Source organism: Camelus bactrianus, chromosome 21, assembly GCF_048773025.1.
Source record: "Camelus bactrianus isolate YW-2024 breed Bactrian camel chromosome 21, ASM4877302v1, whole genome shotgun sequence".
NCBI classification, from domain to species: domain Eukaryota; kingdom Metazoa; phylum Chordata; class Mammalia; order Artiodactyla; family Camelidae; genus Camelus; species Camelus bactrianus.
The window spans coordinates 7,323,172-7,350,417 of NC_133559.1; the positions used below are offsets into that span (position 1 = coordinate 7,323,172).

General features: G+C 42.2%; 1 protein-coding gene across 1 annotated transcript in view; it reads left to right on the top strand.

The window, feature by feature from the left end:
- Positions 1-27,246, top strand: part of TDRD10 (tudor domain containing 10) — a 43,103-nt gene that overhangs the window by 1,401 nt on the left and 14,456 nt on the right. The window contains exons 2-7 of the mRNA XM_045515973.2: positions 5-184; positions 3,890-3,918; positions 4,251-4,325; positions 5,301-5,359; positions 18,587-18,657; positions 19,271-19,427. Of these exons, the coding sequence (XP_045371929.2) occupies positions 5-184; positions 3,890-3,918; positions 4,251-4,325; positions 5,301-5,359; positions 18,587-18,657; positions 19,271-19,427 (571 nt within the window). The remainder of the gene's footprint in view (positions 1-4; positions 185-3,889; positions 3,919-4,250; positions 4,326-5,300; positions 5,360-18,586; positions 18,658-19,270; positions 19,428-27,246) is intronic.

Genomic DNA, 27,246 nt, shown 5'->3' on the forward strand with positions numbered 1-27,246 from the left:
GCAGCTATGGTCGGCCGGAGCACCGCCGTTGTCGCGCAGTAAGCACCCAGCTGTTCCCGCCGGGCCCGGGCCGCAGCCGCCCGGGGATTGGCTGCGGAGGAGCGGCTCCGCCCCGCGCCCCGCGGATCTCGGAGGAGGCGGGGCACGTAGGGAGAAGGCGCGAAGGCTCGGCGTCTGACTGCAGGTAGGACGCGCCTGGCTCGGGGAGAGGTACGGCTTCTTGGTTACACGCCTTGGGCTGCAGGGCGGGCAGTGGAGGGGACCTGGGCGTTGGGAGGCGTTAGTGGAAACTGCACCCCTCATTTCCACTCCCGGGTGGCGGGGCGCGCTGCTACGCCCAGAACTTGTCGCTTGTTCTTTCCTGGTGAGTCTGCAGAATGTTTCAGTGGAGATGGTGGGTGGGAGTGGACAGCAGAGACTGAATCTCTGCAGGTGGGAGCATTTTGTGCAGAACCGTGGGGCACTACGTTAAAAGACGCCCGTGCCGTCTTACTCCTTTTCGAAGCAATTAAAGACACTTTTTAGCTTAAAAATCTAAACGTGCTGTTGAGGCTCACACAATATGTTCCAAATCCAATACAAGCCGTGGGGACTGAATGATCCTGGTCACTCATTGGCTTGGTGTGAGCGTTGTTTTTTGAGGTGGAATAGCAAAAGAAATGCTTACACCAGCCATTCTTGAAAATGTATCTTGACTTAAAAAAAAAAAGCCCTTTATTGAGATAAAATTTGCATACCATAAAATTCATGAGTTTTAAGTATACAATTCAAGGATATTTAGTATACTTAAAGTACAGCCATCACCACAATCTAATTTTAGAATATTTCCATGTTTAGAACGTATGGGGAGCCAAAAGGAAACTTTGTTGGCAGTTACTTCTCGTTCCCCTTCCCTGCTTCCCAACCCTAGGCAGCCACTCATCTATTTTGTCAGTACAGATTTGACTGTTCTGGACTTTTCATGTAAGTAGAAACATATTGTGTGTCTGGCTTTTTCTGTTAGTGTCGTGTTTTTGAAATTCGTCCATGTTGTGGCATTTATCAATACTTAAGTCCTTTTATATTGCCAGATAATATTCCATTCACAGCATTTAATTTAATCCACTCATCCATCAGTTGGTGGTCGTTTGGATGTTTCTCTTTTGGATATTCTGAACAATGTTGCTGTGAATATTTGTGAACAAGTCTTTGTGTGACTATCAGTTTTAGTTTAGTTGAGTAGATACCCAGGAGTGGAACTGCTGAGTCATAGGAAATTATCTGTTTAACTTTTTGAGAAACTTCCACGCTGTACCAATTTACATTCCCACTAGCAATAATGTGGCTTTGAGTTCAATTTCCCTAATAACTAAGGATGTTGAGCATCTTTTCATGTGCTTATTGGACATTTGTTCGTTTTTGGAGAAAAATCTGTCAGGTGGTTTGTCCACTTTTTAATGGGTTTACTTGTCTTTTTATTATTGATGAGTTGTAAGAGTCCTTTATATATTCTTTGTCTTTTTAAAAACACAAATAAGATACTTTTCCAGACCAGGCAATAGTGGAAGCTCTTGGCTTTGGTGTCGCATGGTCTGAAATGAAAAAACAGACTTTTCCATTTATGAGCATAAATTAAGTGGTCTTGGACAAAATACCAGGTTATGGTCTCTGAGCCTCCAGGATTTCATCTGTACAACGGGGTAATAATGCCTAGTTGTGAAGAGTTTCTACGAGGATTAAATGAGCATTAGATGTTCAGTATAGCACGTGGTAGGCCCTTAATGGCATCTTTGAAAATTTTGTGCTGGGCCTTTGCTTGGGAGGTGTGGGTGCCTGCCCTCTTCCAGAAGCTCATAGACTTTTCCAGGGATTACCAGGAAATTGGGAAATAACACCCATAGCCTGACTATGCCTGTAAATCTTTGTTTTTATTCATAATACCTCACTCTTTTAATTATCTTAACCACTTCGAGTTCTAGTTAAATTTAGTTGCAGCTAAAGCTGTTTCCGCCTACAGCTGGGAACAATTTAGAGGAAAGAGTTACTACTTTTAAATTTTAACGTTTTAATTTGTGTTTCTCCTACAGTAAAGAAAAAAAAAACTTCTTTGAAATGACTTTGACAGCCTCCTTATTGGTAGGAAAAGAACCAAGGCTTTGGAGTCACAGACCTGAATTACCTTAGTATCTTTTGTAATTTTAACAAATCATCTGATGCCTTTGAGCTTTGACTTTCTCATCTGTAAAGTGGGACAGTAATACCCTGCAGGATCATAGGAAAGCATTCCTGAAATCTATAAAAGTGAACACAGTGGTTGTCATTTATCAAGCTCTTAATTCGTGGCAGGTGCTGTAAGTGTTGTATCGCAGGTCACTCTCGTAATCTATGGCTTGGGCTTTTTGATTCCCATTTAACAGGTAAAGCATACTCAAAGTCTTTGACAAGTAAAAGAAGCTCAGAGTCCCTGGGCTGGACTCAGCTGCATCTGCCTAATTCCAGAGGCCCCGTTCTGTCCCTAGGCAGCCAGGTTTTAAAGTTACTCGTGGCACCTGTGTTAGTTTTCTCTTTGCTGCTGTAACAGATCACCACTTGTTTAGTGGCTTAAACAACACAGCCTACAATTCTGGAGGTCAGAAGCCTGACACATGCCTCACTGGGCTAAAATCAAGTTGTTAGCAGGGCTGTGTTCTTTCTGGAGGCTTGCGAGAGAATTGTTTTCTTGCCTTTTCCAGCTTCTGGAGGCCGCCTGTGTTCTCTGGTCCCCTTCCTCGTCTTTCAAAGCCAGCAACCAATGGTGGCCCAGTTCTCATGTTGCATTGCTTTAATCTTGCCTCTGTTGGCACATCTCTTTACCTGACTCTCTTCTATGCCTCCCTCTTCCACTTTAAAGGAGTCCTGTGGTGACATTAGGCCCACACGGATAATCTCTATGTTATAGTCAGCTGATCAGCAGCTTTAATTCCCCCTTGCCATGTAACCAAACATATTCGTAGGTGTGATATTGTGATTTATAAAAAGAAATAATACATTTGGTCTTTGGTTTCTGGCACAGAGCTCCTGAAACCGTTGAAATTTCAAGTGCCGAGAGAAGTAAGGGTGTCTTTTGTTATGTTAATAAGTTGGCTTTTGGAAAGCCCCTGGGTAACCTAAGGATGGGGGCTGGCCGATTAGAGGAGCTTTCAGTTCCGTCCCCCACACCCCCACCTCTGGGGAGGGAAGAAGGGCTGGAGGTTGAGCCAGTCGCTGATGGCCAATGATTTAATCAAGCATGCCTCTGCAATGAAGCCTCCATAAAACCCCAAAAGCACAGATTCTGAGAGCTTCCAGGTTGGTGATAGAGACCTGGGGAGCATGGAAGCCCCGCACTCTTTCCTTATACTTTGCCCTGTGCGTCTCTTCCATCTGGCTGTTCCTGAGTTATATCCCTTTTAAATAAATGGCAATCTAGTAGGGAAAATATGTCTCCTGAGGTGTGAGCCACTCTAGCAAACTGATGGCACACCCAAGGAGGGGCTCTGGGAACTTCCAGTCTATGATGGGTCTGTCAGAAACACAAATGACAACCTGGGCCTGCAGGCAACTGGTGTCTGAAGTTGGGGTGGGCTGGGGAGAGTCCTGCGGGACTGAGCCCTTAACCTGTGGAATCTGATGCTGTCTCTGGGTAGTGTCAGAATTGTAGAGCAACCAGCTGGTGTCTGGAGCATTGCTTGGTGATGTAGAAAAACTGCCCCCTCCCTTTGCTCACAGTAGAATTGGTGACCAGAACCCTTAGTAGGTTCCGGGGATCAGGATATGGACCACTTTGTGCGGGGGAGCAGAGGGGATTATTCTGCCTGCCGCAGTACCTAGTTAGAACTGCAATGGTGGATGGTCCCAGCGTTCCTTTAACTGTGGCTCGTTGGCTTTGCAGGAGATCCTGTTGGAAAGAAACTGCAGCATGTAAGTTGCTTCCTTTTGCTGATAAACAAGCCTCCCTCCACCCTGCCGCCTGCTCTTCCTCTTGCTCCTGCCTCACCTTGCCCAGAGCTTAGGAGTCACCCCCCAGCATTCCTTGTGTGTTGATTCTAACCCTAAGTGTGCTTTAACAATTAGCAAATAAAAAGGTCCAGTGGAGGGCTTCCTGGCTTGGAACCTGAGTCTGGAAGGAGGAAGGGAAACCCTCCATCAGGAGAGGGTGTGGAGGCTTATGCAGGACCCTGCTTCTTATGCCCAAACTCCTTTTATTGGAGTTTGGCCTTGGGAGGTGCGGCGCTAAGACCTGTGTTTGACAGGTCCTGGAGCAGCAGTGACTGCCGACCCTCAGCTGTTTGGGAAGAATGGAGCGTTGGCGGAGCAGAAGTCTCCAGGTGAACTGCCGGGGCTTTGCTGGTGTTGGGACGCTCCTTCTATGACCTGGATCCCGATTAATCTACTCAGTTTCTTTTCAAGCGTGAAACTTGGGATCCACCTAACCCTGTCCTGGCTCCATTCAGCCGCCAAGGTTCCTTTCAGTCACGGATGCATCCGCCTGCCTCGGCCACAGTGCAGACGCTTGGTCACTGTCACATTGGCTGCTCCCAATCCCATGCTTCTCTTTAATCCTTACCTCCTTCCATTTCACCCTCCCCCATCTCCAGAGACATCTTTCTAAAACCTAGCTGTGTTGCGGTCACCTCTCTGCTCAAACCCTTCACCCACTTCTCCTGGCCTGAGGACTGCACGAAGGTCAGCGAGATCCCAGCCTTCGGCCTGGCCTGCCTTCTTGCCTGGACTCTCACCGCTCACCCACACGCAGCGTGCAGTCTAGCTGTTGCCGACTGCATGCAGCCTCCCAAACGTGCCAGGCCATTTCATGTCTCCATGCCTTTGCATGTGCTGTGCCCTCTGCCTGGATTCCCTTCTGCCTCCCTCCTGCACAACCCCCTTACTTCCCTCCTTCAGCTGAATGTTAACTCTGAAATACTACCCTCTTTGGTCCTGAAACTTCATGATACCCCACTGAAACTTCATGATACCCCACTGAAAGCACTGGATTCCTCGTGTGCTGATGACTCATGTCCTCCCACCCCGCAGGAGAGTGGACTCCTGCCTTGAAGGCAGTGATGTCCACGGCCAGCACTTACCGCTGGACCACTTCCATGACTGGGTGTCTGCTGACCGACTGAGGGCTGTGTAACCATTCGTTCGTTGTTCATGGGGTTGGGAGGCGGGGAAGCATGGAATGTTTGTAGGGGAGTGTGTATGTTTTAACATTGAGGAAAATGGGTCGCTTGTCACATGTTCTAAGTCCTCTGAGTCCTCTAACTTTCTACCTGCCTTTTTAATGCTGTTTTTCTTCTTAGGACTCAAGAAAAGAGAGACAGAGGTGTATGTTGGCAACCTCCCGCTGGATGTCTCTGAGGTATGTATTCTTCACTCTCTGTGGATGGCTGTTGTTTGTCTTCTTTGGTTTCCCCTGTATGACTTAAACCTGCCAGTAACAATTTTACCAATTTTAAAATGTGTTTTAGAGCTATGAATGTGTGAGCAGTCACTAGCTGGTGACGAGGCTGACCACCTCATGACAGGGCCTTGGACTCTCCCAGTTTAGTGCGTGCAACCATCATGCAAACCTGGAGGAGTGGTCACCCTCCTTGCCACTTAGGGTGGAGGGGCTGCAGTCAGGCGGCTTCCCCTTCAGGAAGGGGCCTTGTTAGCGTTCAATTACTGATCCTTTGGTCATAGGGAGCAGTGGAGTCTCAGCCAAAAAACTACACTCATTTCACTTTGAAATGAAGCAGTTTTGGGCATGAGAGTATAGCTCAGTGGTAGTGTGTGCTTAGGGTGTGTGAGGTTTGATCCCCAGTGCCTCCATTGAAAAAAAAAAAAGAGTTAAATGAACCAGTTCAGTCAGTTGGCTGTGTACTTAGTAGAATGTAAACAACTACACTTTTGACCCCAGAAATCTTCCTTTTTATTTGTGGGGCCAGATCAACAAACCTGAAATGATCATAGAACATATAAGTGCTTAAAATTTGTAATAAGTGTATTTGAAGTCAGACAAAAGGAAAATGGAAGTAATCTACCGAGTTGAAGCATCCCCTGGCTATTTTTTTTTTTTGAGCATTTAAAATTTTCACATTATGCGAAATAATGTGCCTGAGGCTCACTCAGCACAGGAAAAGATGAATAACCCAGTCCTTGCACTCTAGCTCAATCTCAGACGAAGGATGAGAGAAACTAAATTTTGTGGAGCCCCTCCTGCACGCCAGACATTTTTCAAAGATTTCCTGGTCTCATCCCCGCCTTGCCAATCAGCTAAACTCAGTCTTCTCTGCCCAAGTTGTACCTTGTTCTTTTTACACCCCTTATTATATTTTAATTATCAGCCATGCTCCAGGAAATAGGCTAAATGCTTCATTAGTGTGGTTTTATTAAATTCTTATAATAACCCTGGGTGGTGGGTGGGTGGTGTCTCCAAGTTGGAGATGAGGCAGCCAAGGCTCTAAGACGTCGGATCCCTCAGCCAAGTACACCGACCTACTGAGTGGTCAGACAAGAGCTGAATCCATGTCCACTTGTCCCTAAGAACCACATAATCAATAAGACATGTAAATAGCTCACTGTAATAAAAGATGGACTGTTATGTGTTTATCCAACAAAGAGAGAAGAAAATGGTATTGGAGCACAGAGAATACAGTAATTCATTTTGACTCAAAAGTGAAATCATATTCAATCAAAGGGGCAGGTTGGGGGATTCTTGGCATCTGATAGAAGAGACTGCTGAGGCTGATTCCTCTTCTTCTTGGCAGGCTGGTACATGTTGCTTTACCGTGAAATGGTCTGGGGGAGCCCTGCAGATAGTTCTGCAGGGTCTGGGGGAGGCGTGGGATGGAGAGGCTCTGCCTCCTCTCTCTGGTTGACCCTGTTTCACAGCCCAGCACCTGGGGCTGGCTTGGCCACGCTGTCCCACACCGTGGTTATAGGGCACCTTTGTTCCTTGTCCCCTTCCCAGGAGAGCAGCAGCCTTCCCTGCAGTGCTTCCTTCCAACTTACAAACTTAGACCAGTCTCATAGAAGAGGAAAGACTTGAGCTAAAGAAGTAGGATTTTAAAAAGAAATTTCTGATTGTAACATTAATGCTCTGTCAAGAACTGAGAAGTAAGTCTCTGAGACTTTACCCTACTTGCAAACCAACAAATTAGCCTGCAGCAGTTTCATGGTTGTTGGTAGAAGATGAAAGTCTTGGATCAAAGATGAAAGATGATTCATTACTCATAGCAATAACATTAGCCTGCATTTTTTATTTTTTACTTTTCATTGTATTAACACTTCTTTTTTTATTAAGCTATAAATCACATACCATAAAATTCACTATTTTAGAGCATGAAATTCAGTGGTTTTTAGTATATTCACAGGGTTGTACATCCATCACCACTAATTCCAGAACATTTTCATCACCCAAAAATAAATGTTATACTTGTTAGCAGTCCCACCTTCTCTCTTCCTCTCTGCCCCTGGCACCACTAATCTACTTTCTGTCTCTATGGATTTGCCTATTCTGGATATTTCACATAGATGAAATCATCCAATGCGTGGCATTTTGTGTTTTCTTTCACTTAGAATGTAATGTCTTCAGGGCTCAGACGTGTCATAGCATGCCTCAGTACTTCATTCCTTTTTATGGCTAAAATATTTATATGGATATACCACAGTTTATCCATTTATCATTGGACTTCAAGGTTGTTTCCACTTTTTGGCTATCATGAATAATGCTGCCCTGAACATTGGTGTACAACTTTTTGTGTAAACCTATGTTGCAGTTGTTATGGGTGTATACCTAGGAGTGAAATTGTTGGGTCACATGATAGCTCTATGCGAAACTGTTTTCCAAAACAGTTGTACCATTTTACATTCATAGCAGCAACGTATGAGGATTCCAATTTCTCCACTTCCTCCCCCAAACCTGTTATTGTCTTTTTTTTTTTTTTGAGTAAAGGTAGATTTATTTAGAGAGATACACACTACATAGAGTGTAGGCTGTTTCAGAAGCCAAGAAAAAGGCCATGAGGTGTGGGGTTTGGCTGCTCAGGTTAAAGTAAAAGTAGATACACACTCTGTAGACAGAGTGCGGGCCGTCTCCGAAGACAAGGGAGTGAGAGAGGCCTGTTATTGTCTTTTAATTGGGGGGGGCAGGTATCTGTGGTATTTTAAGGTGGCTAATACGTATTTTTTATAAAAATTTTATTGAAGTATAGTTGATTTACAATGTTGTGTTAGTTTCAGGTGTATAGCAAAGTGATTCAGTTATATACATATATATATATTTCAGATTCTTTTCCATCACAGGTTATTACAAGATACTGAATATAGTTCCCTGTGCTATACAGTTGGGATTCTTGTTGTTTACCTATTTTATATATAGTAGTGTGTATCTGTTAATCTCAAACTCCTAATTTACTGCCCCCGCCACCCCTGCTGTCTGTGTTTTTGATTAAAGTCATCTAGTGGATGTGAAGTGGTATCATTGTGGTTTTGACTTGCATTTTCTTAATAAATAACAAACATCTTCTCATGTGCTTTTTGTCCATTTGTATATCCTCTTTGGAGAAATATCTATTCAAATCCTTTGCCCATTTTAAAATCAGTTTGTCTTTTTATTACTGAGTTGTGAGAGTTCTTTAGATATTCTGGATACAGGTTTCTCATCATATATATGATTTGCAAATTTTTTCTCCTGTCAGTTGTATGTTTACTTTCTCTATAGTATCCTTTGATACACAAAAGTTTAATTTTGATTAATCTGAATTTTCTTTTTTTTTTTGGTTGCTTGTGCTTTAGGTGCCAAATCTAAGAATCCATTGCCTAATCCAAGATCACAAAGATTTATAGTTAACACATTCTTCTAACAGTTCTATAGTTTTAGCTCTAATATTTCAGTCAGCGATCCTTTTTGAATTCATTCTTGTGTATGATGTGAGGTAGGGGTCAGTTTCATTCTTTTTATTCAGTTGTCTTAGCATCATTTGTTAAAAAGATTGTTTTTTCCTCATTGAATTATTTTGGCACCCTTGTTGAAAATCAGTTGACCATAGATGTAGCAGTTTATTTCTGGAGTTTCCTTCTATTCCATTGATCTGTGTATCAGTCCTTTCGCCAGAACTGTGCATGTACTGTAGCTCTGTAGTGAGTTTTGAAATTGATTACACACTTACTCATTTTCTTTTTAATCTCAAGACTTCTTCTCTTTTTTTTTAATTGAAGTATGTTCAATTTACAATGTTGTGTCAGTTTCTGGTGTACAGCATGTTTCAGTCATACATATACATACATATATTCGTTTTCATATTCCTTTTCATTATAGGCTATTACAAGATATTGAATATAGTTCCCTGTGCTATACAGAAGAAACCTGTATATCTGTTTTATATATAGTAGTTAGTATCTGCAAATCTTGAACCCCCAATTTATCCCTTCCCACCCCCCATCATACACTTATTCTTGAACCCATTAGTTTGCTTTCTACCCTCACTAGTTTTCTGAAACTGGTCTTGCTGAGTATATGAGTGAAACCTTCATGATGCCAAATGGATATAAAACATTCAAATGCTTCTGTTTCCATAATTCCGATAGATTGGATAATTTGAAAACCCTCTCACAAGAAAATACTTGGAAATAGGGGATAAAACATAAGAAATACCATTTTTAAATATATAGCTGAGACTTAAGAAGGTAAGGAAAACTAAGAGGGCTCCATATAAGCAGTAAGTGAAAAACCAGAAGAGCCTGGCCAATTCCCTGGGGTCTTTGCCTGCCTCAAAACCCGAAGGGTGGATTGGACTAGAACAGCCATGTCAGGACAGGAGATGACAGCCTGGGCCCATGTGAGGAGAAGAGTGCTAATTGACATCACTGCAAAAGCAGGATCCTTGAAGGGCTGGACCCTCAGTGAAAGTGTGAACCACAGAAGCTTTGCTCATTGGCCCAGGGTGGTGTTGAGGAAGTTTTTCTGCCTTGGCCTGGATCTGAGGCTGGTAGAGCTAAGCAATCACCCTAAGAACATATAACAGTAGGCCTGGTTACATGTGAATTGGGGTTTAAATTCACATTACGTGCGTGGTTTGGGAACCTTCAAGCTACAGTTTAATCTTTGGTAAAGTTAAAAACCCAATTCACAAAAAAACATTTAAACAGATTTAAACTGTGAATAGAAGGAAACTTCCAAAATCTGATAAAGTGTGTCCACAAGAAATATACAGAAAACATTATCATTTGGGAAACAAATATTTTAAAGTCAAGAGCATGACATGAGTATCTCTATCACTTCTTCTGTTTAACATTTTGTTCTTAGCTACAGCGAGTGAGGGGAAAAAAGGGTGTAAGAATTGGAAAGAAAAAAATAAAACTCATTATTTGCAGATGATTGCCTAAGTTGAAAGCTTTGAAGACTCCTGGACATGTTAGAATTGTTGAGAATTAATAGGGTGGTTGAATAAAAGGTAAATATACAAAAGTTAGTTGTATTTCTTTGGAAGAGGAGCCCAGAATACAGAGAGCTAGAAATAAATCTAGTGAAAGTTGTGCAAGACGTATGTACAGAAGATGAGACGTTACTGAAAGACATTAAGGCAGACCTAAATAAAGAGATGGATAAGAAGAATCAGTTTTATGATCCTTAAATTGATACATAGATTCAGTGCCATTGTGATCAAAATACCCAAAGGTTTTCCAAAGAACTTGAGAAGCTGATTCTAAAATTTACATTTACAGTCCCATGAATAACTGCACCTTTCTGAAGAAGAATAAGGGGGACAGAGAGGAGAACAAATTTTCCACTATAGTAAGGATGACCGTGATGTGAGTGCATTGCTCATAGTCGACAGATGGAACAGACTAAAGTCCAGAAATAGACCTATACATACGTGAACACTTGGTGTGTGGGTATAAAAACCAGGTGGCATTGCAGAGCAGTTAGGAAAGAAGGGACTTTTCAATAAACTGGTTCTGAGACATTTCGTTATCCATGCAGGAAAAATGAAATTGAGCCTTTACTTCAAAACACATTCACTGGATGAATTAAGGACTTAACAGTGTACAGCAAATATAATACTTAGTGATGCGGCTTTGAGAGCTTTCCCTGTGAGCTCAGGAACAAGATGTGGATGCCAGCTGTTGCTCTTTCTGTCAGCATTGTGCCAGTGGTCTTGGTCAGCACAGTAAGGCAAGGAAAAAAAGACATAAGAATTGGAAAGAAATACAAGTGTCATGAGTGCAGGAGACGTGACTGTGGTAGTAGACTACAGTCGTGACCAGTTATCCGTATTCCCAGCTTGTGTCTTGCCCGTGGACTCTGAACTTGTATATTCAGTTGCCTACTTCTTATCGCTACTTGGGCAACTAATACACGTTTCAGACTTACTGTGTCCATCCCACTCCTCCCAGTCTTCCCCGTCTCAGCAAGGGGACCCGAACCTGAGAGATACTCTCCTTTCAGACCTCGCATGTTTTTCACACTTCACATTCAGTCTGTCAGCAGGTATAAAAATATACCTAGGATCAAACGGTCTTTTGTATCAGAATGGAGGAGGAGAATGGAATATCTCTTTGAATTTGCCAAAATAAACAATGGAAGGATAAAAAGGGAATAAAGATGGTGACCTGTGGGGGAGGGAAGGAAAAAAACAGTAGGAGGGAGATGGAGGCACAGCTTCTGAATTTACCTTGTGTTTTTGTTCTAACTTTTAAATACATAAAGGTTTTCATAATTAAGGAAATCAAAATTATGTATTAAAATTAAGTATTCCTTAAAAACTGAAAACAAATTAGTGCCATAACCAGTTTGATGTCAGGGAAGATAATTGTTCAAATTGACCTTAGAATATGGTATTTTGGCTGTATGTCCTCAGTAAGATATAAGGACAAAAAAACTGCAAAGAAATCTTGAACTTTACTCAGTAATTTTGTTGTCTGTAATAATCTTGGTGTTATTTGAACCTGTTAAGTATTTAAAGTAGGATACAGCAAGTAATTAATGTGTTAGGAGTAAAGATTTCCAGCATAAGAAAAAAGATATAAAAGTAAATGAAATTAAATAAAAACTATGTGTAGCTCTTATGTATGAGTTGAAATCCATGATAACAATGATTATTTTCCCTTTCAAAGATATCTCCTAACTGTTTGAAAGTCCTTGGTGCTGGAACAACCCAGTGACCGTAAACCCCTGGCTCCTAGGTTATTCACTTTCAGTACCACTCCCCACTGAAAAGGACTAGGCCTTCTTAGGGAAATGGCTGATTCCGGGTCTGGAGCTGTTAATGCCAGAAAGCTCTCAAAGGCTATTAGGGTTTGATTGCAAGGCCTGGAGAGGTGGTAATCAGAGGTGAGATACTTGTTTGTTGGAGCTACGTGCTGAAATGTTTGTAGATGTAGCGAGGAGGTGTTTGAGGTTTGTCTCAGAACAGCCTCGTGGCAGGGAGAGGTGTAGATGAAATCAATGTCCACGAGTTGAAAATTATGAAGGCTGAGTGATAGGTATATAGAGTTTGTTACACTGTTTATGTGTTTGAAAGTTTCCAAATAAAAATAAAAAGACACTAGAACAAGCAAAAATGGGGGTTCCACGGGCCAAAGATGGGACAGTTTGTACTTCAAAAATACTGACTACCTTTGATTAAGACTTACTGATGATAAAAAGCAATAATTTGTAGTAATACCTCAAGAAATAATACCTAAAGAAAACAAAACTCTCTGGACACATAGAAGGTGGCAAGACAGTAGTTCATTAATAGAAAACTTGGTATGAAAAGGAAAGAATAAGTGTTGCTTTTCCAACACAAATAACTATTTCAGGGCAAACAAATGACCCTAAGTGGATGAGAGAAGGTTCTTCTTTACAGAGGAACGCTAGCCTGTAAATCCATAAGAAACGACAGAAAACCATCATTTTGTAAACCATAATAAAATACCTGTTTCAGACAGCAGTTATCAGAGCATGGTAAATTCATTAAGTAAAACCCTGATGGGCAGTTTTACAAGGGAGGAATCAGGCTGTCACTCTGAATTTGTGGATTAATTTAGCATCACTGAAAGAGACAACCAGATAGAAGCCTCCTAAAGTGATGCGGTATTACTGAAGACGATACATGAGCTAGGAAGCATTCTAGCCAAAAAAAAAAAAAGTTAAATAATAACCTGTATCTGAAAGCTGTATGGCTAATTTCTAGTCTGAATGAAATAGGGGGCAGGGAATAGGAGATCAAGTTAAATGCTACCATAAGGAACCAGTCCTCGTGTCTACAGAAGAGCTGAGCTGCTTTCTTTAACAAGTTAAAGTCATGGAAAAATTAAGGTAGGGGATCTGATACAGATTTAAAGAGATGTAGAAGAGACTTAAGAGAAATGACAACCTAACAGTGAGTAGACCATATTCTGTTCTTGACTGGTAGAAAAACAACACTGAAAAGATATTTTTGAGACGGTTGGTGACATTTGCTATTAGTTGATAAGAAGCTGTTGTTAATTTTTGTAGTTTGACAATGTTATTGTATTTACATAAGAAAGCATCCTTTTTTGAGCTGTGAAGTATTGAAGGGTGAAATGACATGATGCCTGGGATTGGCTTTAAGACACTAGCAAATCAGAGGTGGACAGCTGGGTGAAACAGTTACGGCAAAATGTTGATTGATGGTTGTTGAAATTTGGTGATGGTGTTGAAATTTGTGGGGGCTCCTTGTACTTGCTACTACTCTGCATGTTTCGAGTTTTTTATCACAAAAAGTTAAATATATGCGGAGTCTGAACACTTCCCATCACGCCCACTGCTGTCACCCTGGTCGGGGCCACCATCCTCGTCTCACCTGGATCCCTGCAGTGGCCTCTTGGCTTGTTTCCCTCCTGCCCTTGGGCCCCTTCAGTGTTGTCCTCACACTGCAGCGGGAGTAAGCGGGTCCTGGCGTCCCTTCACTCAGGAGCCTCCAGTGGCTTCCCTCTTAGGAAGCGCCAGAGTCCGCACTCAAGCTGGTCCCCTGCGGTCTGGTGCCCGTGTCTCTGCCCTCTCCCTTGCTCACTCCACTGCAGCCTCGCTGGCCTCCTTGCGAGACCCCGACCCTATCTTAGGGCTTTTGCACTTACTGTTTCCTCTGCTTGGCACGCTCTTCTTCCACGTGTTGGCCTCCTCTGCTCAGATGTCACCTCTGAAGGCCTGCCTGGCCGTTCTCCCTAGATTACAGCCCTCCTCCTGTTCCCTCTCTGACTTTATATGTCTCCTTACTACTGATCGCCATTGAACTTACCATGCACACGACTCATTCATCTTACTGATTATGTCTTCCCCAGATAAGAGCAGCCCGGGAGTGGCGAGAGGTTTTTGAGTACTCTATTCCCTGCATCTAAGATATTTTTGAGCACAGAGTATGCACTTAATAATTATTTGTTGAATGAATTAGAGGAAGTGAAGACAGTGAGTGCAGAACTTTTCAAGAATTTTGTAGAAAGGAGGGTAGGAAGTAGGGTGGCAGCAGGAGGGGGATCTGGGGTCAGAGGTGTTACATGTCTGTAAGTATTAAGACAGCACATATTAGAGCTCATTTGTAGCTCATCCAGTGGGAAGGGGAGTTGATGCAGGAGAGAGGAGATAATCTAGCATCAGAGACCTTGAGGAGGTGAGAGGGGGTGGTCCGGAGCAAGGACAGGTCTTCCACGTGGAGGGGTGCGCATGGGTGCAGGGAGGTTGGCTGATGCGGCAGCAGGGTGTGGATGTTCCCTTTTGATGGCCTCTCTCTTCCTAGCAAAATAAGAATCAGGCTTATCAGCTGAGTAGAAAGAGGGTATGGAAGGTTTGAATAGAGAAGTAGACTGCAGTAGTTCTGTTTGGGAGACCAGGGATCTGATAATTAGGAATATGGAGTAGGAATGCCCTGAAGCACTCTGCACAGGGAAGTGACTGCAGCAATAAGTCATGGCGTGAAGAGGAAAGCAGGGGTGGGGTAGGGTGGGGTGGGGTGGGGTGGGGCAGAGCGGATAGTAGGAGAGCCAGGATAGATTGGGAGTTTGCAGGGTGGTGGAAAAGTGTCAGGGTTTAAAGGGTCACAGAACCAGGGAGTGGAGATGAAGAACTAGAGGGGTGAGTGAGAGAGGTTGTTAGAGAGCACGGGCTGGAAATTGCCATTCAGAGGGACACGCAGTCATTGGGAATGACAGGGTCCAGGGTGTGTCCTAGGAAGAAGGGAGCCCAGGCCATGGGGAGGCAGCTGTCAGTCCCTTTCTCTTCTTGATGTATGTTTGTCTGTGGTTTTTATCATTTCATATCTTATAAAATAACATATCCATGTTGGCACATGCGTGCAATACCAGTATACATACAGGTGCTTAGGTTGTACCGTAAGGAATTGCTGGTGTTTGACCATTTTTTATCTGCAAAAATGTCAAGTCCCGTGGCGCAAATGAATGGTTTCCCACTTTTTGCTACTTTAAACAGAGCCACAGTGAACCAGCTTGTAAGCATGTCCATGTGCACATGTGTGTCCCCAGGACCTGCACCTGGATGTGGGGTCAGGGCCACCCAGGGCCCACAGCTTGACCAGGCAGGTAGACTGGCCAGTACTCCCACCGGCAGCACCAGCATAAGAGCGCCTGTGTCCTCACCAGAGCTTGGTGCTGTCCAGCTGTTATTGTTGCCAGCCTGAAGGGCGTGGGGTTATTTAGCTCGTGAGTAATGGCGGTCACCCTCCACCTGCCTGGCACAAAGTCAGTGGTCCATAAGTGTTGGTGCCATAATTATTAGCAGGTGATAGATCCCTTAAATGATGTATTTATAATGACTGGTTGAAAGGGATATATTAATAAGTGAAGTAGGTTCCGGAGCAGAGGGGACAGCATGGTCTTACAGTCTCTACATGGATATGCAGTACTTCTGTTTTGGTGGTAGGATTATGGACGATACTTCTGTTTTGCTTATCTGTATTTTAAAACTTTTTTATAATTAACAATTTAATGCTTTTATGATTAAAAAAATCCTAATAAGTTATTTTTATTATTTAAAGTGAGATGTAAAGGATTCCCTAAGGGGTATGAGGCAATTTTAGCTTAATGTACCAAGCTTCCTGTCAAGTCTATAGGCGACCAAAATTTTTTTAAATAAACAAATTGAACTATTAAGGAGCAGAAAAAAAAAAGGTCACAGTTAGGGCATGCCTTCAGATTTTTAGAGTTCCTAATAACAGCTATCAACAGGAAGGGACTCTGCTGAGGGGATGACCTCACTGATAACATTGAAGCCCCATGGATGAAAAGATGTTGGCACGTTTTGGGGGTATTTGTAGGTGTGTGTGGTGGGGGTTCTCCTCTCACCCTCAAGCACATTTTCTGAAAATGAGCACATCCTGAATCTACTCAATGCCATGGAACAGTCGTTTTTGACCTTGGGTACATATTATAATCATCTTTAAAAAAATATTGATGCTTTAATCTCAATCTCAGAGATTCTGATTTTGTTCATCTGGGGTGGGCCAGGCATTGCATTAGTAGTTTAAAAAAGAAAAAGAAAAAGTCACTTTCCAGTTGAATCTCTCATGCAATCAGAATTGAGAATTATTGCTATAGAAGAAGGGTGTGCAAACTTTTTCTGTAAAGGGTCAAATAGCAAATATTTCAGCTTTGAACGCCATATGCCTCTGTTGCAAACACTCATCTCTGCCATTGTAGCATGAGCATGAAAGCAGCCTTAAGACAGCGAGTACATGAATGTGCATGGCTGTTATAATAAAACTTGCAAAAAAAAAAAAAAGTGGTGGATTGGATTTGGCCCAAGGCTGTGGTTTCCTGACAACTGTGATTGAAGGTTCAAAAGTATGAAAGTTTTCTATTTTATTTTAAAAATGGTAAAATTTCAAGAGAAGAAAGCTGTGGTTTTTGCATGAGATCATGAAAAAATGTAGGATTTGAAGTTCGAAGCCTGACTCGATCTAAATTGGCTGTGTAATCTTAGGGCAATCACTTAACCTCTCTGATCCTTATGCTTCTGAGAATGAGGACAATAATAATGTACAGTTCACAGGGCGGTTTTAAAGATCAAATGGAATAAGGTATGTGAAAGTGCTTTTATATCCTGAAAATGCTAAGCACACATTGCTTTGTTCATAAATTGAATGTTGCTCAGCATCTTGTAGATTTCTGTGTAATAAACATTAAATATTTAAAAGTAAAAGCGAATTAGAAAATTTGAATTTAAATGTAATATAAATATGGAGATGGAGAAAAATGAGCCATACATTATGCATTTCTATTTTCCTAAGCTGACAAAGTGACTTTAGATTGGTAAAAGCTGCTCTTAACAGACGATGGTATAAATATACATTTTTCCAAAGTAGAATTTTCTAGGGAAACAGGGGTTTCCATCACTATTGTGGTGTTTAAGCTGTCCTGTGCTGGTGGGGAAGCTGAGGAAGGAAGAAGTGGGGAGAGGCGCAGGTAGGAGGAGAGTGGAGGCCAGCGGAGAAGCTTCGCCATGGGCAGCGGGCGCATCCGAGGCCGCCCAGAAAGCGTTTTCAGTAGAGCGGGAAGGGCGGGCGGGGAGGAAATGGAGGCATTAGGCGGACACGGCCCTTTCTACACGTTTGGCAGAGAAGAGAAAAAACAGGGTGTCGCTCAAAAGGGCTTCAGGGTTGGGTGGATGTTATCTTGGAGAAGGGAGGGCCTTTGTGGGTGGTGGCCGTAGGGAAGGAGTGGGGCCAGGGTCCACTGGGGAGGGAGGCAGCCTGAGGGCAGGCAGGAGAAGGAGCTGAGAATGGGACAGAGAAATGTCCAGGGAGGGGAGGTGACAATACCCCCGGGCAGTGGAGGCCAGGCTACAGTGAGAGCAGTGGCCTGGAGGATATGGAAACTCTGTCAGAGGCCAGAGGCCAACCGAGAGGAATGTGTCCTCCCTCAGCGCACTGCCCACCCCGGCTTTACTTTTAATGCCAGACTGCACCCTGCCCGCCCCATCAGTTAGATCACTCATGTGTATCCCCACTAAACTAAGCTCCTTGAGTGCAGGGCTTATGTGGGATTCAAATCAGTATCTCCTGTAACACTCAGCCTAAGGCTTGTGTGTAGCCCATGTTTGCTGAATATCTGTTGAAGGCATAAGGAAGGAAATGAAGGAAGGTGAACCCGGGACTGAGTCAGCGGGGGCAGTCGGCCTTGCGCTGGAGGTTGGATTAAAGCAAGCCTCCCCTCCTAGGTGGCGATGAAAGGGAGATAGCCTAGATTCCTAGTAAATTAAAAGTCAGTTCCTCCTGGGATTCCACCCTGACCACTTCCTTTCTCTCCAAATCTGGGTTAGAGACCCATACTGTGCGCTCCCAGAGGCATCTGTACTTCCTCCTCACGGAATGTAGCACCCTGTGGTGAAATGGTCTTTTTACTTGATTGTCTTGTCTGTACCCTACCTGCCCTGTTGAGCTTCCATTGAAGGCAGGACTTGGATCTTTCTTGTTTCTGTATTTGCATCACTGAGCACAAAACCTGGCACTCCCAGCACGTAACAGGTTCTCATTAAGTATGTGTGCAGCTGATTACTGGATTAGCTGGTTGGGGATCTGAAACCTTGAGAACTGGTCTCTAAGTTGTGTCTCTGGGTCTCTTTCTCTTTTAAACCCTACTGTTGTAGGGGGAAATTCGGTGCCTTCTAAAGGACTTCAGCCCTCTCCATGTCCACAAAATCCAGAATGGCTGCAAATGGTAATGACCGTTCTTCCTTTGTTTTCTTTGGGAAGCAACTCCTTTCCTCTTTGTCTATTTTGCTGATGCTCACCAACTCCCAAAGCCACACCCTCTGCGACTTGGCAGAGTGAGATTTGGGAAACCCCCTTTCCACATTTAACCCTCTGAGGCGGGCAGCTGATACTGCTTTGTCCGTACGACCGTGGTTTAGCAGCCCAGAGACCTGGGTTTACTTTTGGTAATGTTGGCCTGATTCGAGGCAAATTACTGTATCTCTTCAGCCTTGGTTGCCTCTGAAATCTGGACCTACTCATATTTTCCCCTTTCTTATTTTCAAGGCAGTAAAAGTGTTTTGAACTTTTTTGGGGGAGTCGTTTGAGGGAAGCCCGAATCCATGCCATATGATATGTGGTGGTAGGGTCAGCCTGTGTCTCCTGATCCCCAAGAAGCCCAGGACAGGCTCTCCCGCCTGAATCTGGGCACCGTGGAGCCTCCTTGTGTTTTAGGAGCAGCCCAGCCCCGCTTTGGTCCCTGTGGAGGGGAGAGGGGGCCCTTTCTCAGCCCAGGCTTGGTGCCCACCTGCAGCTCTGTTCTGAGCCTGGCTCAGAGCTGCCCTCACCTTCCTCTGCAGCTTTGCGTTTGTAGATCTGGGCTCCGTGCAGAAAGTGGCACTTGCCATCCAGGAGCTGAATGGGAAGCTCTTCCACAAACGAAAACTGTACGTGAATTCAAACAAAAGGTCTCCCAGGAGGACCCCCGATGTGGCCAAGTGGCCCCAGGAGCTGCCGGTAGGTCTCTGGCCCTTCCGTGCTCTGGGTCGCTCTGTGCTCACCCTGCACAGCTTGGCCAATGTTGCTTTCCATTCTTTCCTCCTCTTTCCGTCCTGTCTTACTGTAGACCGAGCAGGGGCTGGGGTGAATTCGGGAAACTTTTATGACCTTTAACAGTCAGGAGCAAGGTCAGTGCAGAGAACTTGGAATTCTGAAATGAAAGGAAGGCTGTATTCTTGGCAAGAACAAAAGGGGTTATTAGGCAATCCATTCAGGGCTTTTCCAACCTGGGTTATTGAAATTGAGGTTTTACTTGTTTAATGTAGCAAATATTGAGTATCTGTTGTTTGCACAGCCTTGTTCTGGCAGCTGATTTGAGAGTAAGTAAGACAAAGTGAATAAAATCTAGTTCTTCCTGGCAGGAAGACGAATGTGAGGTATGGGGGGGGGGGCGGGTAGTTGATGGTGGGGTAGTGCCTGGAGGGGCGTTGCCCTTGTGGACAGAGAAGAGAGTGCCCATAACTAACCCCCGGGAGCCTCCCTCGAGTGAGGTGGGCCCAGTCTCAGCAGGTAGAGGCGAACCAGGAGCAGAGGATCCCACTTGAGAGCCTGAATTGTTAGTGACTGTCTTGGCTGCACATACGAGGAAACCTGAGAAATCTGAACGACAGAACGACGGTAGCTTAAACAACTTAGCTATTTGTTTTTCTTCCCTGTAGAAGAATTCAGGGGGTAGGGAATCCAAGGCTGGTATGGGAACTCCATGATATTATGAGGGTTCCAAGCAGGAAGAAGGGGAGAGGCAGAGAGTAAAGGGCCTATGTCCTCATAAAAGGCGCATTTTCAGAAGCTGGCCACAATTCTGCTTATGTTTTGTTAGCTTGCGACCTTCAGTGCAAAAGAGGCTGGAAAATGTAGCTTTTAAAAGAGGCACACTGTTAAACTTGGGGCTCTGCCAGCAAGGAAAGGGAGAATGCCTGTTGGCAGGCAGTTAACAAGGTCAGGCACCACTGGAGAAGGTGGAGATGAGAGTTGAGAGGTGGATCCACAGTAAAGATTGTCAGAAGGCCCCCCCACCCTCCTTGCTAGTTCCAAACCATTTTTCTTCCTCTGTCTTTAAACCCTGGCTCTTGGAAGGGCAGGCTGTCAGATTACACTGTGCACGGACCTTGGTTGCAGTCACCTGCCATTCTGTCATGCTCCCTTATTCACTGATAACTTCAACTTCTGACTCACTGTCTTCCTCTTATTGTCACTCAAATTCAATGTCCGGCAGATGATCTGTGTAAGAGTCTGGCCCCTTGTTTCCTAGGCCACTTATCTTTAATGATCTTTTTCTTCCACTCGGTCACAGTTTCCTATTCCCTGAACTGTATCTCAGGCCTTGTCATTGCTCATAACTGAACATCTCCAAAATGTCCATTTCAGGCTTCTGGCTCTGCCCCTCTCCCTTCTCTGCAGCACTCTTACTCCAGAGGAGTGGTTCTCAAACTTTGCATTAGAATCACTGAAGAGCCTGTTAAACAGCTTGCTGATATCCCCACCTCCAGAGATAGTGATTTGAGTGCATCCAGGCCTGAGAGTTTGCACAAGGGCCTGGTGCTGCTGGTGCGGGGACCACAGTTTGCGTAGTAAGGCTCTAAAGCCCCCAGTCCAACGATTAGACCCAGTGGGACTTGAAATCCACTGCCCCCCTCCTTCTTCATGATTCAGTACCCTCATTACTCCCTCCCTTCCCTTCTCAGCTTAGATCCCGTAGTTACTACTGCCTGAGTTCAGCCCCTAATTCCTTAGCTCACTTAGGGCTTATCTCCCAAAACCCTCTCCCAATTGAGCCCAGCCCTCTGCCTCTTCTGAAGCTGCCCCCAGGGCTGAAGACATTCACACCACCTTGCTAACTGCTCTCAGGATAGGTGTGGTCACAGCCTTCCTGCTCTTCCAGGCTGACCTGTCTTGAAATTCACTAATCTTCTCTGCTGTGTGTCCAATCTGCTGTTAAGCCCATCTGACACATTTTTTTTCATTTCACATAGCATGGTTTTCAACTTCGGTCTCTTTTTCCCTCTATTTCTCAGCTAAAATCTTCCATATTTTCACCCATTTTTGTTTATCTTCTAGGTTCTCTAATACACTTACTGTAGTTATAGAATCATTTTCTGCCAGTTCCAGCGTCTGGGTCATTTGTGGCTCTGCTTCTGTTGACGTTTATCTCCTTGCTTGCGGGTCGAGGCTTCTTACAAATACAGTAGTTTTTTATTGGCTATTGTGGATGTTGTATTCTGGAGAACTTTATGTTCTCTAGTGTTGATTTTTTTTTTTTTCCTAGCAAAAACGAAACCGCCAGCTGGTCTTTTGATCTTATTAAAGTTGGTTTCCTTGTTGGGATTGGTATACTTCAGTTTGAGCCTTAGTTCTTGGGCGAAGTCCTCTTCCTAAGGCTCGGCCTTCTAGGGTGAGAGTCTCAGGGTGCTTACCAGTGTCTCTCCCCTCTGGCTGGGTTGGAACTCCACTGTCTCCCCAGCATTCTGAGACCTTTGATACCTGCATTCCTCTCTTAGCTCCCTCTCCCCTTCTTTGTATAGTAGCTCTTCCCTCCTAGACCTCCCAGAACTTGCCCTGCACATGGGCAGCCTAGGGTTCAGCCAAGGACCTGGGGTCAGCCCTAAGATTTCTGGGGCTTTTCTATGACTCTTTCCTCTCTGGTACCCTGCCCCACAGATTCCTGGTACCCAAACTCTCACCTGTGTTTGTTCTGCCCAGAGAGACTGCCCAAACTCTGCTCTCCTTTGCTTCTGTTTGGAAAACTGCCTCCAGGCAAGAGGCTGGAGCGAATGTGGGCTCACTTAACATGCTTTCCTTTTCTCTGGCAAACCCCTGCCGCCCGCAACCCACGCCAATCCACTAACAGTAGTATGTGCCAGAAATGGTTAATTTATGTCTTTTGTCCAGTTTCAGAATTGTTTGGGATGGGCAAGTACTGTCTTGCCAGAACCAGATACTAGACAAGAGTGTTAAGGGGCTTGCCTTTTTCCTTTTGGGGTGGATATGGTTTCTCAGGAACATTCCCAGTGCTTTTTTTTACATTGGGAATATGTAACTGAAAGATGAACCCTAATCTCCATACATTTGAAAATTTAAAAACACATTCCAAGTAAACAACACGTGGGTTAGAGGAGAAATCATAACAGAAATTTAAAAGGACTCAGAACTGAATGATAAGGAAAATTTTTCTCATCAAAAGTTGCGGGATACAGTGAAGGCAATACTTAAGGAAAGTGTACTGTGTTGAATGCTTAAATGAGCAAAGAAGGCAGGGTGAAAATTAGTGAGCTTAGAGTTCATTGAAGAATAGAGAAAAAGTAAAAAATAGGGAGCAGACAAAATTTTGAAAACAAGGTTTTTTAAAGTTTAAAATTTTGTAAACAAAGCTAGAGTTATATGTCAGTTATATCTCAGTAAAGCTGGTGGGAAAACAAGCGTAAAAAACAAAGCTACAGTAGAAGAGATCAATAAGTCGGAATTTCATTCTTTTAAGAGATTAATGAAATAGAAAGGCTTTTGGAATGATTAATCAAGAAAAAGAAAAAGGCATAGTCAATATTAGTAATAAAAAATCATAACTATAGATGTCACAGATACTAAAATATAAGCTAACATGGTAATAAATTTGAAAGCTTAGAAGAAATGGACACATTTCTTAAACTATATCGTTTTCAAAAATAATGTAAGAACATGATAGTCCTGTAACTGTAAAGTAGTTGAATCAAAGTTTAGAATCGTCTTATAAAGACAACACGAAGCCCAGATTGTTTCATAGCTGAATTTTACCAATAAATTCTTCTAATGAATAAGAGAATACTCCTTGAGTATAACCTGATATCAAAGCAGACAGGAGAGCGTAAGAGAGAAAAACTACAGGCTGGGTTCACTCATGAATATGCATACAATGTTTCTAAACAATATTGGCAAAATGAAGTCAGTATTAGCTAATGAAGATAGTATATTATGACAAGTTTTTTCTCCTAAAATGCAGTAGTTTAATACTAGAAAAATAATAAATCTTTCACTACATTAACAGATTAAAGAATGAAAACCATATGATCATCTTAAATAGACACAGGAAACACATTCAATAAAATTCAGCGTGAATTTATTTAAAAAATAAAGACTCTTAGCAGCTGGAAACAGGTTATTCTTAACTTGGTAAAGGCTATCTACCAAAACTCTAAGAAAATAACATTTTAATGGAGAAACACTATAAGCATTCTCTTTAAAAATAGAAACAAGACAAGGATATACTGGAAGTTCTAGTTTTGTCTAGTAAGACAAGGAAAATAAAGGCGTAAATATTGGAACAGGAGAAACAAAACTGTCATTATGTACAAACAATGTTTCTTTAAATAGAAAAACAAGTATATAAATTATTAGAGATAACAGTTTAACAGGGTAGCTGGATATGTATCAGATATATAAAAATTTGATTTATATTTTCCATGAATATCTTTCCAAGAAATAATTTTTAAAATACGCCATTTACAAGATCAGCTTAAAAAATCAAGGTACCTAGGAATAAATCAAATGAAAGGTGAGGGTGGCCAGTCTAGGCGAAAAAATTGAGCTTTACTGAAAGTCTTTAAGGAAGTCTTAAACAGGGAAAGTTTCATGTTCATGGCTAGGAAGACACAATAAGAGTTATTTAAGAATCATTCTCCCCAGACTGAGCTGTTGATTCTGTATAATTCCAATAAAAATCCCCACAGGTTCTCTCAGGAATGGAACAGGCTGATTCTAAAATTTATGTGGAAGACCATTTCTTTCTGCAAATGAAGATGGCAGGCCTTGCCCTACAAACAGATGTAGAACTGGCCTAGGGATGTACAGTTTGACCAATAAAATACAACAGAGACCCCAAAAAGAGGCTCATGCAAGTGCAGAAACTATTGACCATCCTGGTGGGGTTGTAGCTCTCTGGTGAAAGGATGGACACTTAGTTACTGAGTCTGGACAATTGCTTATTCATGTAGTAAAATGTGAAATTATATTCCTTACCTTATCCACAGAAATAAACTCTAGGTGGACCAGAGACTTACATATGAAGGGCAAAACTTTAAAACTTTTAGGAAAAAGCATAGAAGAATATCTGTATGATCTCAGAATAGGATACGATTTGTTAAGGCATGAAGAGTTAATTGGAAAAAAAAAAAAAAGATGGGTGGATGAATTAAATGTATGAACTTATTTTCTTTGAAAGATAATATAAAAAGGATAAATTCAAGCCAAAAGCTTGGAGAAGATATTTGCAGTAATATAACTAACCAGGAAAAGGAGTCAGCAAACTTTGGCCAGTGGTTCAAATCTGGCTCACTGTCTGCTTTTTTGCTACTGGCAAGATAACAACGCTTTTGTTTTCCTTTCAGTTAAACTTTTCTTTTTGAGATAATTGTAGATTCACATGCAGTTAGTTGTAAGAAACAATACAGAGGGATCCCCTGTACCCTTTACCCAGTTCCCCCCAGTGGAAACATCTTACAAAAACAACTTTACAACTAGGACATTGACGTCGATACAGACAAGACAGGGCATTTCCATCACTACTATTAGGAGCCATCCTGTTGCCTTTTTATAGAAGTATCCACTTCCCTTTGTTATAGCCACACCTACTTCCCTGCCATCCTCATCCCCACCTTAACCCCTGGAACAACTAATCTGTTCTTTATTTCTTTAATTTCAAGAATGTTGTATAAATGGAATACTACAGTGTGTAACCTTTTGGGATTGGCTTTTTTCACTTAGCATAATTTTTTGGAGATTCATCTAGGAGTTGTTGCTTATACCAATAGTTTATTCCTTTTTAGTGCTGAGTGGTATTCCATGTTGTGGATGTACCACAGTTTGCCTAACCATTTACCCATTGAAGGATATCTACATTGTTTTCAGTTTTGGGCTACTACAAATAAAGTTGCTATAAACATTTATATACAGAGTTGGTGTGTTTCTCTGGGATAAATGCCCTAAATTACAATTGCAGTGGTATGGTCATTGCATGTTTACTTTGTTAAGAAACAACCAAGCTGTTTTTAGAGTGGCTGTACCATTTTACATTCCCACTAAGAATGTATGAGAAGTTCTCTGCATCCCCTCCAGGATTTGGTGTTGTCACTGTTTTTACTTTAACCATTCTGTTAGGTATTTAGAGATATCTTGTTATGGTTTTAATTTGCATTTCCATACTGCTGATGATGTTGAACATCTTTTCATGTGCTTATTTACCATTTCTATACCCTCTTTGATGAAATATCTTTCTTTTGCCCATTTTCTAATTGGATTGTTTGATTTTTTTTTTCAATTGAGTTTTGAGTGTTCTTTATGTATTCTAGTACTAGTCCTTTGTGGTTTGCAAATATTTTCTCCTACTCTGTAGCTCATTTTTTCATGGGAATTTTTCAGAGCAAAAGTTTTAAATTTCAGTGAAGTCCAATTTATTAAATTTTCCTATTTTTCCTTTTATGAATGATGCTTTTGTTGGCAAGTCTAAGAAATTATTGGTCAACCCTAGGCCTCAAAGATTTTATTCTAGTTTTTAAAATATTGCATAATTTTACATTTTAAAGTCCATGATCCATATTGAGTTAATTTTTATATAAGCTGTGAAGCTTAGGTTGAGTTTTATTTTTTTCCTATAGATGTTCAGTTGCTCTAGTACCATTTGTTGACAAGGCTATATTTCCCCCATTAAATTGCTTTTTCGGTCTTATCAAAAATCAATTGGGCATATCTGTGTGGGTTTGTTTCTGGGTTCTCAGTTTTGTTCCGTTGATCTACGTGCCTGTGTCTCCTCCAATACCATGCTGTCTTGGTTACTACAGCTATAAGAAATACTGCAGTTGGGTAGACTGATTCCTCCCACTTTATTCTTTGTCAATATTGTTTTATTTTTAGCTGTTCTAGTTCTTTTGCCTTTGCATGTAGATTTTGGAATAATTTTATCCATACCTACAGAAAATTTGACTGGGATTTTGATAGCAATTGCAACAAACATATGTCTAAGTTTAAGGAGAACCTATCTCTTTATTGTATGTTGAGTCTCCCAATCTATTAACACAATATATTTCCATTTATTTAGATCTTCTTTGATTTCTTCAATTAGCATTGTGTAGTTTTCAGCATACAAGTCCTAATATGTTTTATTAGATTTATATTTAAATGTTTCATTTTATTTGAATGATTATAAATGACACTGTATTTTTGGTTTCTGTGTATGCCTGTTCATTGGTAGTATATAGAAATACAGTTGATTTTTATTTGTCTTGTATCCTGTTACTTTGCTGAACTTATAGGGGTTTTTAAAATTTATTTCTTATTTTTTTGTAGATTTCTTGGTATTTTCTGTATAGACAATAATGTCATTTGTGAATAGGGCCAGCATTTTTTCTTTCTGATCTATATGTCTTCTGTTTCTTTTTCTTTCTTTAGTGCTGGCTAGACTTCCAGCACTATGCTGAATTAGAGTAGTAAGTGTGGACATTGTCGCCTTTTTCTTCTAGAGTGGAAAGCATTCAGTCTTCCACAAAAAAGTGTAATACCTGTAGGTTTTTGGATAGATGCTCCTTACTAAGTTGAGGAAGTTCTTCTCTGGTCCTGTTTTTCTGAGAGCTTTCATCATGAATCATTGTTGTACTAGTATCTCAGGATTGCTGTCACAAAATATCACAACTGGGTGGCTTAGAATAACAGAAATTGATTGTCTCATGGTTCCTGAGGCTAAAAGTCCAAAATCAAGGTGTCAGCAAGGCAAAGTTCCCTCTGAAACCTGTAGAGGAATCAGCCCTTGCCTCTT